The 17,610-nt window shown below is 47.2% G+C and overlaps 1 protein-coding gene and 1 long non-coding RNA gene across 3 annotated transcripts in view; one reads left to right on the top strand and one right to left on the bottom strand.

Moving 5' to 3' along the window:
- Positions 1-4,585, bottom strand: part of EML1 (echinoderm microtubule associated protein like 1) — a 129,957-nt gene extending 125,372 nt beyond the window's left edge. The window contains exon 1 of the mRNA XM_014957574.1: positions 4,414-4,585. Within this exon, the coding sequence (XP_014813060.1) occupies positions 4,414-4,441 (28 nt within the window). The 5' untranslated portion in view covers positions 4,442-4,585. The remainder of the gene's footprint in view (positions 1-4,413) is intronic.
- On the top strand, positions 4,000-5,221 carry LOC106897144. 2 transcript variants are annotated; one of them, XR_001413734.1, is made up of 2 exons: positions 4,000-4,272; positions 4,984-5,221. It is a non-coding gene; the product is annotated as an uncharacterized LOC106897144 (long non-coding RNA). The 2 variants fall into 2 exon arrangements; XR_001413733.1 differs by lacking the exon at positions 4,000-4,272 and adding an exon at positions 4,608-4,861.
- The last annotated feature ends 12,389 nt before the right edge of the window (positions 5,222-17,610 follow it).

Here is a 17,610-nt window from a genome sequence, read left to right as displayed (position 1 = left end):
TGCTCTCTTGAGGTGCCTAAGATGCGCCATTGCCTTTCCAACCTGCAGCAGGTAGGTGGGTTGATATGCTGAAAAAAACCCTTGCTGCTCCCCTGCTTAGCTCAGAGCACTGACCGCAGCCTGTCCAGCGCTTCTGCAGGGTGATTTCATGGCGTTGCCCTGTCCTCAGGGTCTCCTCCTCCTCTCTGGTTCAGTGGGACCACTCACACTGCAACATTAGCGTCAACACCTCTTACCTAAGGTTTAGACTGCAAAGCAGAGCTGGTGCTCCAGCCCTCGGGGGGACACAGAGTTATCTGCAACAATCTAGACATTCTTTACCAAATCCAATGAAAGGTTAATTTAAAGCATAGTATGAGTAGATGCAAGTGGGGCAATTTTATTTGACGGGAGTACTGCTCATGCATGTGCTGAGTCATTTCCAAGGATTTTTTTGTTACAAAAATTTATTTGTGCCGTATTTTATTCCCAGCAGCTGTTCAGAGACAGCCCAGCGTGGGAGATGGAGGTCTCGCTCTCCAGCAGCCTCTCTGCCTGAGCTAAACGCGCTCCCCATGACAGTGCAGAATATCTGTTCGGTTTCAGGAAATCTAAATTCCTGTAGGTTTCTGGGATATCCTGATTCTGAAAACACCAATTTTAGCAAATTGGCTCCAGCCTGTCTTAAAGACATGTTTGAAATGTGTAATTTTAGCTTTGAAAGGAAGTATTTAGCTAAAGAGTCAGGAACATATTTCAGATGAAAGGTCTTGTTTCCTCCTCTATTGAAACGAGGCCAATAAAAGTTTGGGAGGAATTTTAAGGAAATTCAGTTAGATTCGCATGCCACCTGCTGCAGAAGAAGCTACATCAATTCTGTTTCTTCCCTTCTTAGCGCTGTTGTAGTAAATAGCAGAGAAAGTATGTACATATGAGGCTCACAGTGTCTGAATAACTACTCCCTCTTCAGCAATACAATCTTCATTTATTATGGCTGGATACCTTGCCTTATTGCAACAGGGCTGTTATCCACAAAAAGTTTCCCCTGCTATTCGAAGTCAGTTTGTGGCTGAAGTAAGAAATAAGAAAATAAGGAAAGAGGCACTTTAAGGACCTTTGCGTGACTCCAGAGGTTTTTCTGAAGTCAGAAGGATTGTGTTAAGATCCAGAACCATCATGACTCATATATTCCTAGTCAAAATGCTGGGTGCGTGAAAAGCCGTTCAGCTGTACGGAGACTGAACTATGTCTCCTGACAAGAGAAAAATAATATACACAAGAGGAAGCACTTAAATAATTGATGTGCTTTTCTTTTATCTGCATGTAGGAATGACAGGAAATCTATGTAGCTGGCACTAATGGATAGCATCGGTATGTCAATAACTGCTAATGAGAAAGAAATAGAAGTGCATTTGTCCTGAAGTGACTGATCTTTCTTTCTTTCTTTCTTATCTCCCTGTATTACAGTGGGAAATTAATAGTGTAAACTTTAGAATTCTGTTCACTAATAGATCATTTAGATAGCGATTGCTTTCAAGTACCTTTTTTGGTAGGAATTCAGTCCAAAATGACCGTACACTTGCTTACATTGAATCTGCAATCTGACATCTAGCATCCTTTTTTAATGTCTTCTGCGCTACGTTCAGACAACAAAACAAAACTTTGTTTGCATCACATGTTTAGTTTTCCATTCCACACCAGCGAAAGGGCACAGGCATGCTGAAACTGAACAGAAAACAGAGATTTTAAAACACCCAATCCTTTCACCCTGAAAAATTGCATAACCCTTCCCAACGTAGAAGCAGGACACTCTTTTACTGCAAAAAAGCTTCTTGTTGAAAAATTATTGGTAAATCCACCCATCCATATCCAGCTATTTAATTCAAAGATTGTATTCAGCCATTCTCTCCGAGCTGCCCGTCCGAGGGAACAATTACGCAGCTGTTCTTGCTACATTCTTGTGTAGGCTGAGAGCAGGCTAAAAAATTCTGGCATTAATTTACTGTAACTGCAAACGGCGCTTCTCCAGGTTGTTGGTGAGGTTGTTTGCAAAAGGGCGGGCGAAGGAACGCATACGCTTGACGTTACTATTGTGCTTTGGCTAAACCTATTTATAGCTGTGTGCGTGCGTACACACGGATGCACGCATACATCTGTAGGGTTTGGGTTATGAGCAGGGCTCTGGCTCTCAGCCACACCGCCGTGCTAATGATACCTGTCACTGCAACAACTTTTTTGCGGCTCTATTATCTGGCCGCGTTCAGAACCAAGGATTTAAAAGTGCAAAGCCAGCCTTACTGTGCTCCTCGGATTCAGCAAAGTGGTTTTTCTCTCTTTTAGAAAGTTGGATGCTGACTTTTTGCAGCCCTTTTTATGGATTATTTTTTTTTTTCCTACTAAAGTTTTAAAGTCTGGACCAGCTAGTAAAAGAGCAATAACTGCAAAGGGAATTACTCGATTTCAAAATGCCTTGGCATGAGAAGCAAGCTGCCAGCAACTGCTTCACTAAAATTGCTTAATAGCTGCGCAGGAGTCCCACCATGTCTATTTCCAGTGCTGTTTCTGTGTGTGTTTATATATGTGTATGTGCAGGTATACATCTATATGTACATGAAGCAGAAAACACTGCAAGGTCTGTGCAGTGGTGTCCCCTTGGCTGGAGCGGAGGCTTGTGGTCAAAGTGGGGCAGGGAGAGCCCTGCTGCTGGGGAGCTGGGCTAGAGAATGGTGGGGGGATGTGGGAGGATTATTGGGGGAACAGAGAGAAAGGAACCTTTCCTCTGCGTGTGCTGGCCCATTTCTGCTCCACATCCACATCTACACATCGCTTTATCTTTACTTTTCATTCCTGCCCCTAACAAACTGCTTCCTCCCCCCAGATCATGCATCTACGAATGCTTTTCTGGAGGAAACCTCCTCGGTCCTTTCCCCAGCTAAGGTAATTGAGATATCAGTAACTTCTGCACACAACATGCCGTGAGCACTCAATATCACTTTCATCATTAATATCAGATGCCAGCTAAATACTGCCACTGTCGCCCTGAAATATCCCACCCTCAACTCGGAGTGCTTAACAAGCAAACTGAGGTCAGGCCCCGAAAATCAAAGGCCTGAAAAAGGGAAGCTTTGCTGGTTAAAACGGAGCAGCCCTTCGAGAAGGGAAGCGGGAAATATTCCCCTCCATCTCTCCCCTCTTTAGGCAACAGCAGCGATGGCACAGGGGACTGCGCATGGTGCAGTTCGCTCTGCACCCTATACATAATTGATGCTTTTCCGCTCTGGTTTTCGGACTCGGGATTGTTTTTGTAAAATGGAAGCAGGGAGAGGGGGAAGAAAAAAAAAAAAGGCACTGCAGCAGCTTTTTCCTTCTCCAGCCCCACTTTTTAGCCCAGATCCTCATCTCTGACACACAGCCTTCCCAGGCCGGTGGAATAGGAGTGCTACGCACTATGTGTATGTATATATCTATATATACATATGTGAGAAGATAAATGCTTGCCATGGCAGAAGGAAAAAAGAAAAAAAAAAAAAAGGCACTGCAGCAGCTTTTTCCTTCTGCAGCCCCACTTTTTAGCCCAGATCCGCATCTCTGACACACAGCCTTCCCGGGCCGGTGGAATAGGAGTGCTACGCACTTTGTGTATGTATATATCTATATATACATATGTGAGAAGATAAATGCTTGCCATGGCAGAAGGAAAAAAGAAAAAAAAAAAAAGATATTTTCAGTGGTCCATCTCCTTATTAGTAAAATGCCTTGGCAGGGCATTACTCTAGCATTTCGACAAGAACTTCCTTTTCTGCAGACAGTCTAGTAGTGTTTACAGTTCCTATAGAAGTTAGAGAAAACCAGCTGAGAAACATGCTTCTTGCTGACGTGCTCTCCTGCTTGGTGAAGTTTGACATGTACAGCCCTAAGCGCTAGTAACGGACCCCTTTCCAGATATAGGCAAAACATGTAAGGCACTTATTTTGAAAATAAAGTACGCTTCTATTTCCTTTCAGCAAATAAACCCTTTGCATTACATTTATCTGCCCTTGCTGCCTCCGCTACCATCCGGGAGGGTTTATCAAGGCACGAACAGGACACATACACAGCGCGCTTGGTCCTGCAGGACCCATCCCCAGAAACTCTCCTTCCTGAGCTGGAGACGCATCGACACCACCATCTCTGCGGACACAGACACCCCAGACCATCCGCCTGAAATACCAAACCCTTCCTTCTGTCCAGCCCCTGTGCCTTTAGAGAAAATCCAGGCATCACCACCCACCCCCAGCCCACCACCACGGACTGGTAAGGAACCACGCGGGGGGTTTCTCCTCTCCCTGCGGCGGGTCCCTTCGAAAGCAAGCGGCTCCGCGTGTGACTTTGCAATCTGAGAATGTGAACTGGTCGGCAGGACGCACAGGGGGTAAATATAAATCTGGCGCTTACCCACAGGCAGTCCCTCGCAGTCTGACATCGTGAGAGAAGTCCTCCTCACCGGGGGCTTAAGGAAAACCACAGCAGGAAGGCGAGCACGGGTCCTTCTGCTTGCAAAGGCTGGGGGGGGGAAAAGGGAGGGGGGGGAATATCTAACAATTTACAGCCACCCTTCTCTTACACTGTACATCTACCCACCCAGAGAGCTGTAGCAACAGTCCCGTCCCTGCCTTCTCATTATGGGATGTAAAGATAAGAATGTGCTTTTGTGCCAAAAGAGTGTGCTATTGGTGGATAAATTTGTTGTCATCCCTCCCCTTCGCAGAGTTTCCTCTTTAATGTCACAGAGGCACATTACCCTGTCGGAAAGGCCATCGAATATTTATGAAACAGCTTTTAAGAGCTGAGCCACAGATCTGCGCCGGAGAGCGGGGCTGACTGCTGTGCGGTGGGGTTGGAGGTGGGAGCCCCACTGCCGGGGTGCTTCTGCTCCCCCCGGGGCAGGGGGGGGACCACGGGGGGGAGGTGGTGGGCTGGGGGGACACACTCTGACATCTTGCTCTGTGTCTTCTCCGTCTGCAGGTTAAATGAGCTTCTGAGCAGAAATACTCACGGCTGAAGAGGGGGCAGGAGCCGGGCTGTATCTGTTTAAGCGGGAAAGAAAAAAAAAACCTCAGATCTTCTGTTTGTACTGTAATATCTGAGAAATGGTTTCTGTGAGACTGTTCCTGAAGGCTGTTTCATGGTATATAATAGTATTGTCAGTGCAGATTTCTCTGTAACTTCATGACTTTTGCTTGCTTAAAATATGCTACTTTGATTCTGCCTTAGTGAAGCATTTTGTGGCTGCTCCTACAACTGACTTTTTATTAATCTTTGGAAATGTTTATGTGGGATTTGCTTGGCATGAGCTTTCCAGACCAGTCCAGTCAGTACAGAGCACCCTGCACATTGATGTTTTCATTAGGCACATTAATAAAGGGAAAGCAAATGCTCTGGCAGCGTTTGTGCCATGGGGGGTTTGGCACAGATGTGCAGGACATGGTGGGTGCCCTCACCACCCAGGGGGGGTGGTTTGCTGGCCCTTTTTCTCCCAAGAACAGTCAGGAACAGTCTGGGCTTTACCTGACACAGACCTTTAGTGCCTGAACCTTTAACAAATGTCAGGGTTTCAGACCCAGAACTGGTGCGAGGGCTGGGAGGAGAGGGAGGTGGGAGGGAGGGGACTCCATGGAGGAGCTCTGAGAAGCTCTTCCAGATCCGGTGGCCAGACACAACCCCTGGAGAAAACGAGCTGTCAGAACCCCAGGGGACATCTTTCTTCAAAATGCCTTGAAGCCTTCTTTTACATGAAGTACACTGGGAGCTCAGTGAAAAATTGGGGCTGGTTTTACCTACACGCCTCAGCCTGAGCAGCCCAGGGCTGACACTGAGGGCTCCACCAGCTTTATCCCTGAAGAAAAGCCTCTTAACACTCTGCCGGTTCCTCAGCGGCGTAGCCAGCCGTGGATTCAATTCAGGATGTCAGGCCAGTGACTAAGAAGCTAAAATAGCTGCAAATGTAGATAGTTACATGTTCCCGAAACCATCCCTCAAGTCGCCCGCGCCAGGTCGGGAGAGTGGGGCCGGGGGTGTCCCAGGGCTGCTGGGGTTTGCTGGCACCAAGATCTGTTGGCATCACTCTGTCAGGGACGGCCCCGGTCGGTGGCTGTCTCCAGGTCTGCTCGTGGAGCAGCACAGGGATATTCACCCCTGTGTAAGGTGTAAGGGTGACCTGGGTGGTGGCCCTGGGATGAAACAGGCTGTGCTCTTCTCCAAAGAGGCTGCACAAGAAGGACCATGCTTAGGCTCTCCATCCTGCTGCTACCCACGGTCTCCAGGAATGGTCTCTAGCTCTCCTAGAAGATAGGGAGATGTGGAGATGTCTGGTTTTAATCGCTGTATGCATCTGGGAAGGGAAGAAGGCCCAAACCTAGGACTTTTCTTCCAGTGCAGTTTCGCTGCAGAAACATATTGCCCCAATGTGTGTGAACTGAAGCTTTCTTAGCTCAACCCTGTGCAAACGCGGGCTCCCAGTTCTGCAAGAATTTACGTGCCATTTTAACTTCAAGCCCCGCTGAAGTTCCTGGAACTACTCACAGTTATGAAGTTAAACACATGCGTAAGTATTTGCAGGATGGAGGGCTCACCATTCCTACGTGTGTTCATGGGGCAAACAGCTGCGGCTGATTTTGAAGTTACCTCTCACAGCTGTGTGCTCCTCCACTGAAGGTCAGAGCCCTCCAGCAGAGCTGGACAAGTGCCTGCAGGGAAGGCACGCCAAATCACAGACTGGTGTCTTAGCTCTAACTCATCTTCAAGAGCAATTTAAGAAACCTATGTCTCAGTCACCCCCATTCTGTCACCCTTGGCCAAGTCTGCTACAGTCTGGAAGAGGGGCAGAGAAGCCAGCAGAGAAGGTTGAGGGGGAGGACAAAGACATCTTAAACTATTACAGCAAAGTTGGCAAGAGCTTGTCTGCCAGAGCCAATGTTAGGATTTGGCCTTGAGAGAGCTCTTCAGTGAAACATTAAAGCATGAAGCTATCCACGGGGTCAAAAGTTGAACAAATCAGACCTAATTCTTACAATGATACTCACAAACATGAGCTCTTCAGTGAAACATTAAAGCATGAAGTTATCCGCGGGGTCAAAAGTTGAACAAATCTTACAATGATACTCACAAACACCTTCCTTTGATGAAGACTACTCCAATTATAAGACTTTTTTTCTTTTCAGAGTAAAACTAAGTATTTCTTTTAACTTCCCCTGCTTCTCGGCCTGAAAAGAGCCATGTTTGCTCCTGGAGAAGGGCCAAGCCTGGAAAATTTAAGTGTGAAAGGAGAAAGTTTTGGAACTTTATGAATAAGCCTGGTGTCTGTCACGGCAAAAAATGTAAAAGCCAAACATTGAGCTAAACAATAAAAGGTGAGAAGTAAAGCACATATTATTTTAGGAGGTATTAAGCGAATGTGAGAAATGTGCTAAATATCTGTCAATAACTGCTCTCACTTGGGCTTTCCGAGAAACCTGAGGGATGCTTATCCCTCAAGACACAGTGAGAACTGGTTATGAATCTGTCTGCTTCATACTACTGCCAACAGACAGACCCCTGCACAAAATCCGTGACAAATACCATGAGTGGGATGGTAAATGTCACGTACGGCAGGAAGCCACTGGAGTATATCCTAAAGAAGGTTTGCTCGAACTCATTTGGTCTCCCGTGGAAGACAGTTCCCTTGCCCGGATGCATCTTGAAATACTTCAGCACTTGCTAGAATGGCCATGCCCCTCTCCGGAGCTTTCCAGGAAGAAATAAAAACATCTTGGTTTTTGTTTATGCCACAAATCCCCCAGGAAACCCACAGCCTGGACTGTGCAAAGAGCTTTTGAGATACCAAGAACCTGGAGCTCAGCTGATATGCCAGGGGAGAGTACAAATGTGGGGAAACCTGGGTGCAGGACACCTACAACAGTCACCTTAGGGCCCAAATACTGTCACCTACATGAGTAAGACACATTGTGGGACTTTGTTTCTGACACATCCGATTATGCTCCTGATCTAAGGCCTAAACACCTTGGAAAATCTGGTCTTTAAGATTCTAAATCCCATGGGGGGCTCATAATTTTCCCCACAACCTGAAGGACTCAGCCCTCTGACCCTGTGGAGAGCCAGATCCTCCCAAAAGCTCCCAGCTGGACTAGGGCTTTTGCTATTGCTGACTGGCCTTTCACTCAGCCACGGATGGAGCCAGTCTCATCCAAACCTCACAGGAAAAGCAGGGACCTGTGCTTCCCACCATAGGATCCCAGGCCCTGCCAGATGCTGGCTGCCCGCTGACATGACTGGTGGAAGGGCTTTGCTAAGCTTGTCACTGTTGTAGGAGCACGGATGAATTGTTTTCCTTCCCTCTGCCTTTCTCTCTCCTGGCGGAGGGAAATCAGGAGAAGGGAGAATGATTTCTTTAGCTGCTCAAGTCAGATCTGATGATTAAATCTGCAATTTTCCGTGAGATTGAAGCAAGCGCCTTACTGCCCGCTTTGGCAGGCGTTTATATCTCCCATCAGCACCATTGCCATGCAGTTTAAATAGAGAATGGCTGAAATGTGCTTTTCCCGTCTAATTTATGCAAATTCCCTTGGGTTTTTTCCTGCCGTGTAAAGACATCTCTGCCTGTTGGGTATGGGAGGATTCACAGCCTGGGCAGGGGGAGGGGAGGGCTAGGGGGGGGCTAGAAGAGAAACTGCAGGCTGATATAAGCAGGTTGGCATCAGAGCATGGATGACCTTCTCTCAGAGCACAGAAGAGCCCAAAACACAGTCCTGCAGGCTGGGACAGTCCCGGAGCACAACCCGTGCTTGGAGGTGTGAAACGTTCCCACCAGCACAGACAGACAAGCTGAATAAATTCAGAAGTTGCTTTAAGTATTTTGCTCCTGGTGCTGCTTTTCCCCAGGAATTGTGGCTAGGAGGTTGTTAGCAAAGACCGGTTGTCCCCCACTGGAAAGCCCTGTGGCTAGAGGGGAGAGCATGGACCTTTCTGTCCTCTAGTGGAAGAGGTAAAATTAGTTGTATTGCACCCAGATAAGGTCAGCGGAGGCCATGAAGATGATCAGAGGCTGGAGCACCTCTGCTGTGAGGGCAGGCTGAGAGAGTTGGTATTGGCCTGCAGAAGAGAAGGCTCCGGGGAGACCTTATAGTCCTTCCAGTACTTAAAGTGGACCTATAGGAAAGATGGGGAGGGACTTTTTACAAGGGCATGTAGTGATAGGAGGAGGGGTAACGGCTTTAGAATGGAAGAGCGTAGATTTAAATTAGATATTAGGAAGAAATTCTTTACTCTGAGGATGGTGAGACACTGGAACAGGTTCTCCACAGAAGGTGTGGATGCTCCATTCCTGGAGGTGTTCAAGGCCAGGCTGGATGGAGCTTTGAGCAACCTGGTCTGGTGGGAGGTGTCCCTGCCCATGGCAGGGGGGTTGGAAATCGATGATCTTTAAGGGCCCTTCCAACCTAAACCAATCGGTGATTCTATAATAAAGTGTAGAGATGCAAAAGGGGACGTGCTGCCGGCCCCACACCTCCTGAGTCACTGGCGGGGCCTCAGTGTCATCCTGACCAAACCTATGGGATCAGCAGGGTCTGTGGGAGGCTGTGCCACATGCACACATGGCAGAGAAATGACTCCAGAGCTGCTGGTCAGACGGGCCTGAAACTCTGCAGGGTGATTAGCAGTTTCCTCAGGTTGCCTGGAAGAAAGCAACCAGGCTTGGACTAGAAGTCAAGAGCCCAACAAGTCCCAATAATTGGGATTTTATTTCATTGTTGTTTTCTGACACATTCTGTTCACATTTCAACTTGATGGACACAGAGTGTAATAACGCAATCACAAGAGAAGCTGATGCACTGACAGGATCTCAGGCGGGTGCATCCAGGGAAGAGAAAGCAAGTGAAAAAAAGCAAGATACAGCTGGCAGCTAAAATAGTCCTCTAGGAAACAACAAATACAAGAGTAATAGCAACACCCCAAAATAACTAGGTATATAATAATTTTGCATTAATCTGTATTTTTTTAAATTTTATTAACAAGACTTTCACCAGTCACAATTGAATCTGAGCTTCGTGTTCAAGAAAGGAAACATCTCCATCGTCTCCTCTGATGTCACCCCAGAGAGAAGATTAGAAGATTATCTATGTCAGGTGACACCAGTCCAACGGTAGGGAAAATAATTTTGCACATTCAAAGAGAAAACGGGGAAGAAATTCCAGCTATCTCCAAGAAACGTGAACCTTACCAGTGATAATTGCTGGCTCGCAGAGAAAACATTTTATGCAAATGTGCAGATATACAGTAAATAAAAAAAAAGAAGATCAAAGACTTGGAAAAGCATTTATCTTAAAGAAGGAATGAGTGGATTGTCTGAATCTCAGTGGCATTTCAGTCTCATCTAATTTATAAGCGCCTGCATTCTCTGGGGAGGAGTTATGAAAAGCCGTTGAAATTATGTGAGGAAATCGAAAAACTACATCTGAAAGACAAAATTGGCTTCTGAGCTGTCGCAGTTGTTGCTGGATATGTCTCCTGAGCCATGGGGTACCCAAATGAGCCTGCCTTAGAGTTCAAATGAAATGCCTTTGCACAGGGACGGAGAGAAGGTGAGCACGACAGCGTGAGCCCGGCTTTCGGCATCTGCTGATAAACTCAAATGGCCCTTTGCTGGCAGGGGCTGCTGGAGTCACCCAGCACAGGGGGACCAAGGCTGAACCTGTTTTCCCATCGATATGGGGTAGATTTTCCCTCACGGCTGCAATTAGTGCTAATGGGAGTTCCCTCTGGAAATGTTCCAGGTGTTACCAAATAGTCTCCCTGTGAACATAAAAAGCCAAAAAAAATTATATGATTCCATCTGATCTTGCTGCTCCTGGTTTTAATGGCATTATTGCTGTTTATTTCAGTGGGGTTAAGACTGAGTCTGGCACAGCTGAGCGGGGCTGCATTCGCTCCGCACAGATCTGGTGGAAAAATGAGTGTGGAGCCCTGAATGTAAATACTACAGTAGCAAGGGATGGGTTTGAGGAGAAGGTGAGAGTCTTGCAAACCTGATTTGGCAGCTGCAAAAATAACACTCAAACAAACAGATGGTCTCTGCAATGAGGGAATTCTTTGAAAGATTCACGAATTAATGAGCTCTGCCAAATTTTTAGTGGTTCCTACAAAAATTCCTATAAATCAACCTAACTGGGCAGGGAGGTGGAGACGAGAGAAATCAATAACTTCCCTAGACAGCTTGTATATCCAAGGTTAGCTGACAAAGGCTTCAGAGTTGGAAAGTCCCTAGAGGAATGGCAGAGGCACAGTCTTGTCCTTTCAGAAGGCAAAAGCCACAGCGTCTGTCATGTACTATCAGTGCTCTGGGGACTAATTGCAGCCATCCATGATCAAGGATATTAGTTCAGTGATAAAGGAAGGTGAGATGTCAGACACTCTGAATTATTGGCTCATCCTGGGAACACTGAAATGTGTTTTGAGGGAGTGAAAGCCTCCTCCTTCCACCCTAGGTCAGAGAGCGACCACACCTTCACCTACCTTTGGTCTTTATTAAAACCCGGCCCAGCTAGCACATGACTGACACAGAATATTTACAAAAGCAAAGCACCTTCAAATAAATGGTATCTCATTTCCATTCTCATCTCCAAGACTTCCTCCCTGCTCAGTGCTGTCAAGCCTGGCAAGATGCTTTCACCAAGTTGAAAATAACATCATTAAAATTGTCACTAGCCAAGGTTAGCCATAACAGGTAACCAGAAGATTGGGGTTTCAGCCCAAACTATGCTTTTGGGGATGACCAGCAGCAGAAAGAGAGCACAGGAGAGATCTGATAATCCTCCAGCTGATCTTCTCTGCCGAAGCAACTGCTATCTCCACAATGCTGAGGGAAGGTCTGCCGTGCTAGGAGACAGAATTAATTAAGGAATCACTAATGGAATCAGAAGTTGAAGAGCGGGGGAAATTATTCATTAGGGTATCTATGAAGTTTGTAACGTGGTGCACTTTACAACCACTTTCATTTGCTTCTTTGCAAATGTTTGTCACTGCTGTTTGACAGCGGGAACGATCTGGGAGGAGTTTTCATTCTTTGTCGTTTCAAGCCGCCTCCGTCTTACAATAAACACAGTCACAATTAACGGAAGCAGTGACCTTGTTGGCAAGTTCTGCAAAGAGTACAAGACTCCTTGGGAATAGTGAATAAAGCAGATTATTGCCACGTCCGTGACCTCTGTAAGTCACGTTGGGGGTGAGGCACGTTGCTGGGGCAGAAGTAAAGCCCGCTTGTGACTGTTTTGATAACACACAAGTAGTGTTTCCAAGCAGTTTGGATCAAAAACAGGATTGGATTTGTTTTCAGTTCTGTGATATTGATGTTTTTCACTGCACGCACTGCCAGCTGCCTCAAGGAGAAATTCCAGACTGCCTTGGTGTGGTTAGACCCTCAGCTCCCTGGTGGGAAGCCTGAGGTGAGACGCGCAGTGGGGACCACCACACCTCGGTGGGAGCCAGGCAGTGCAGGGTGACAGACACTCGAAGGCCTGGGGGGATCAAAGTCCCCCCCCAGCCCCCAACAGCACAGAGAGGAGGAAATCCTGGAAGGGGGCGAAGTGACTTTTCTAGGGTCACCCCGTGAGGCTGTGGCAGGGGAGCCTGGTCCCTGCTCCACAGTGGGCAAGGGGCAAAGAGGAGAATTCACTACATCAGGCTGTCAAATTGGAGTGCTGCTGCAGAGCCGAAAATTAAACCACCATTGATTTTTTTTTTTTCTTTTAACGTAGAAAGCAGCAGTAGCCCCAGAGAAATCTGTCTTGCAGCAGAACCCCCGTCTAAGGAAATTCCACGTATGGTCAAATGTCAAGTTGTTTCTTTTGCAAAGGGCAATGTGGCAATTGTATTTCCATTTGGAGAAAAGATTTTTCCTTCCAGACAAGTTTTTCAGCAGGGGAAGGGAGCGAGAGAGAGCAAAGTACTTTTGTTTCAGCACACATGTATTCAGAGACCCGGCCACTCATTTTTAAAAGGTTACAGCTCCCTTCCCCTCTCCTCCCTGTGGGCACAGCTTGGTCAGCCACCCCTTCTCCACCCATCCTCCCTTTCTAAGGTCTCCTTTCTTCTTCTGGGAGGCTCCTCGGCTTAAAGTGAGCCCTCGGAAAGGCACACACTGCTCACACTGAAACAACCAAGGCTCCCATTCACCCATCTACAAGCAGAATCTGGCCCGCTGCTTTCTTACCAAGTTAATGTTCCTTTTCATAGAATCAGAATTGTCTAGGTTGGAAGGGACCTTTCAGATCATAGAGTCCAACCATCAGCTTAACACTGACAAAACCATCACTAAATCATGTCACTGAGCAACATGTCTACCCATGCTTTAAAAGTGGCGATATCACCACTTCCCTGGACAGGCTGTTCCAATGTTTGATAACCCTTTTGGTATAGAATTTTTTCATAATTTCCATCCTAAACCTCCCCTGGTGAAACTTGAGGCCATTCCCTCTTGTCCTGTCACCTGTTACTTGGGAGAAGAGACCGATCCCCAGCTGGCGACAGCCTCCTTTCAGGTATCTGTAGAGTGATAAGCCTCAGCCTCCTTTCATCACTGTTTCATCAAGAAACAAGATTTGCATAGTCCCTCAGGTAATAAGTTTTCAACCCACTGACTAGTCCCCAGCAACAATGAGGTCCAAAAGGCATTGAAGTTCCTGCAGTTTCCAGAAAATACCCGGGACTCTGTTAAAGGGGAGAGATTGGACTAATTTAAGGCTGCCTGACTAGAGATGAGCTGGCACCATGGTATGTGTGGTGAAGCTGGCCATGGGGCATACACAGAGCCCCAAAGCTGCCCCACATGTGCTACCTCCATCCCTGTCAGTGGCACAGGTGGTGTTATGGGGACGGGGGCTGCTGGAGCAGTGGTGGAAGACTGCTGCAGTGTGGTGGGGATGCTACAGATAACCTGTTGGGAAAACGGGCATCGCTGCAGCTAGGCAAATAGGGAGGACAAAAAAATCCATAGCAAGCCAGTGTTGGGCAGCACCGCAGGGGCGTGGGGCTGGCCCACTCCCAGCAGACAGCCCACCAGGGCCCGCTGCCCTCCCGCTCCCTGCACCCAGCAGGGCTGTCCTTGGCCTCAGACCCATCCCTGTAGGGCTCAGCCCTTTCAGGAGGAACCTGAAAACACATCTCTTTATTTCTGGAAGTCACTTCCATCACCTTCACCTTCCTCCCTGACCTTCCTGCCTCCCTCCCCTGCCCACACCCCCAGGCTGCTCAGAGGTGGAGGCATAGCTTTCCCAGCTGCAAATCCTCCTTCCTGGCCATTTCACAGCTTTGCCAGGTCACCACCAACCTCAGTGGAGAGCCTCCAGCTCTGCCCGCTCTCCTTTCCATTTCCCCTACTCGCTGCTATTTATTGCTCGGCGGTATTTGGGGGAGGAATGCAGCCTGTCCCGGGGAAAGGGCTGCTGCTGCCGGGACTCGGCAGGCTAAGTTTAGTTCCTGGCTCTGCCAGGGATCGCCTCTGCGACACTAATCGAAAGATTAAATTTCTCCCTGCCTCAGTTTCCCCCCGTAGATAGCAAAGTTTCCCTTTGTAACCTGTCTGGGGCAGGAGCTGGTTTATGCTGCTTGTTTACACCGTGCCTGTCGCTGGAGCTCCTGTCCCAGCTGAGATCCCAGCATGCTTCTATAATTAGCAGACTCGTGTTGTGTTTTCATTAAAGGTCTTGTTACGCTTTTGATATGAAATACAAAAATACTAGCTAGTGCTGAATTGTAATTCTTCACATCACGCCTTTTTATTCTGCATGGAATTCTATTTAAATTGTAATTCCCTAGCAAATAAAATGAGTCTGGGGTTGCTTTCACGGTTCTAGGTACTGAGGTGAGAGCTCCCGTGGCCACAGACTGTCTCTCAGCCTTCTTTCCCATAGGGTCCCAGGAAGAATTCAGCTTTTGGAGATGTAACCAGAGCTACCATCAGTGTTTTGGGAATGAAATGACAAGAGACTATGAGCAACAAGAAAAGAAAACCCTCTATGTATGAGCTGAAGACTTGGCTTGATGCTGTCTCTTTAAAAAAAAAAAAATCACTCGAACAATACATTAAAAAGCAAACCCCTTCTATCACATACATATTTCATCTGCACCTTGGAACTGTAATTAATGGCACGGGAGACTTCATTTGACAAGCTGTCCTCAGGGCAGACTTTTTACTTCTATCTACATCAACAGCGCTCGGTGCTGCTGTTTCCCTTGGCAAAGCTCCTCCTCCCCTTGGCCCTGCTCCTTAGTGGGGGGGTGAGCAGATGTGGGGCTGATCCACGTTTCTCTCACTATTGATGAACACTTCCCTTAGATACAACGGGACTAAAGAATAATTTTTCAAAGATGGAAGAAGATGCACCGGGACACACACCGCGGGAGGCGAAGAGAAAAACCCCTGTCTGTAAAGCCTGCCCGCTGTGTGAAATAACCAACACTAATTCAAACTGAGTGCGATCGAAACTAAACACCATGGGCCAAATTAGTCCCTGGTGCAGCACCAGTAACCCAAAGGCAGATGATTTGATTTCACTGAACTTACGCCAGGACTCAATTTGACCCACAGCATTACGTGACATCTAACAGTATGGCCAGGAACCCTGAAATACATCACACACACCCGGACACTGGTGTTGTGTTTGCAGCTCTTGAGCCCTGGGCATCCCCGATAAATATTTTTGGTGGTCATTGACCTCCATCCTTTTCATGAGGATGGTGATCATTTACATTTATCTTTATGAAAAGGTTACAGAGGCTCGCTGAAAATGGGAGGAGTGATGAAACAATTGGGTTTATGTACCCACTAAATGTTGGATGAGCTGTATTTTGTCTAACCAAATGGGTAGAAAAAAAAAAGTTAAAAAAAAAAAGTGGTAACCTTTAAGCAAGATCTGCCTGATGTAACACATGCTCATACGATGTGTACTGAACCCATCACAAGGCAAGTCAGCTTGTGGCAGGATGGAGATGCACAGACATTAGTGCTGGGAAGAACTGAGGTGGTATGAACCAAAGGATCCCAAAGGCTTTCAGACACCAAGTTACAGATACTAGGTTATAAGCAAAAAAGAATTTAGGTTTTGCTCCTTCTTTGGGCTTTGTAGGATGTAAAAGCTGAGGCTGCTGAGCCTGGATTCCGTGTTTGAGGGGAGATGTGACGCTGCAGTGTTACCCAGCAGCTCTCCGCAGGGACACGTGCCATCGTGGCAGGGACCATTCCCAGACTGTTGTCACAGGCTCTGCTCCTCCTTGCCGAGGGGCTGGGTGGCCACACAGCACCTGGGCTGGCAGCTCTGCAGTCACAGGGAGCTTTGCCATCAGCTCTCAGGGTACTGGGCTAATGCCCAACGGTAGGTAATGCTCCCAGCCTGGTTACAGATGCACATGCCCCTGCTCACTTTTAATGCCCAAATGCAGAATTTCATGTTTGGTGTCCTGGCTCTCAGGTTTACCCTGCTGACCACCTGCATTTGCTGTATATTGGATTATTTCATCCAGATTCTGGCAATAGCTAACGCTGCTAGCTCTTCTTATCACTGATCCAGCTGTATAAAGTCTCAGAGGTGGGATCGCTCTGCAAACTCAATCTATTGGATGAGGTTTTACAAAGCCACAGCCAAAATTTGGTTTTTTGTCTGGCTCTGTTTCTAGGTTGCATCTGCATTTAGTTTGGCTTTTAGATCTTCCAAACAAGGATTTCATTCTTTTGGGTAATTCATCTACAGCTTGTTATCCACCACCTACATCTCTCTCACTATATAATACTGCAAAGTACTGCTTCATGCTTATATCTTCAGCCCTAGAAATAGTCCTTTTATGAGTAACACCATTGAATTGATCAGTATTAGATGGTGCAAGATTAGCAATACACAAGAATGAGGGAAACTATCAAACCTTGAAATTCTGAGGCTCAGATAGATACTTGTTTCCAAAACATTGGCATTAGCACAACTCTGTGGTGAGGTGGCACAGGTTATTAAATCAGCGATGAAAAACACATAAAGAAGGCAGACATATCAATATTGGACACCAGAACCTTAGAGGACAGAGAAGCAAGACAACAGAAAGCCATGCTTTCAAGACAGAAAAGGCTATTTGGGCTTGGTACCCAAAAGCTGCAAGGACTAACAGAGCTATTGTTGTCCTGGTTGACCACCTCGTGCTGGCAAGATAGGAAGATGTAGGAAAATAATGAACTGGAGGCAGTTACAAGCTATAAATATATAAAACGAGTGGGTGCTGGCTCTGGTCAGCCCAGGGATGCTGGCCTTTCAGCTGGAGAGGCACAGAGGTCCCTTGCATGGCCCACAAAGGGTTTCCTTGGAATGGGCTGGAGCTTGGAGAGAGCCCAGGTGCTGCCATCACCTCCCCAGGGTTGGCACCATGGAGTGATTTAGGTGCTGGGTCTGCTTCTGGGCAGACCAGAGGTGCTCATACCCTGAAGCCCACTGGAGGCAGCTGGAAAGGACCAAACCAGGTCTTTTTGCCTGGACTGGCCCTTCAAAAGGTGAGTTATTGCTTTGCAACCATGCAGTTGGATCTGAGCATCTCCATAAGTGCAGCATCACATGTCAAGTC

Source organism: Calidris pugnax, unplaced genomic scaffold, assembly GCF_001431845.1.
Source record: "Calidris pugnax isolate Ruff unplaced genomic scaffold, ASM143184v1 scaffold211, whole genome shotgun sequence".
NCBI lineage: Eukaryota > Metazoa > Chordata > Aves > Charadriiformes > Scolopacidae > Calidris > Calidris pugnax.
This window is presented reverse-complemented; position numbering and strand designations above follow the sequence as displayed.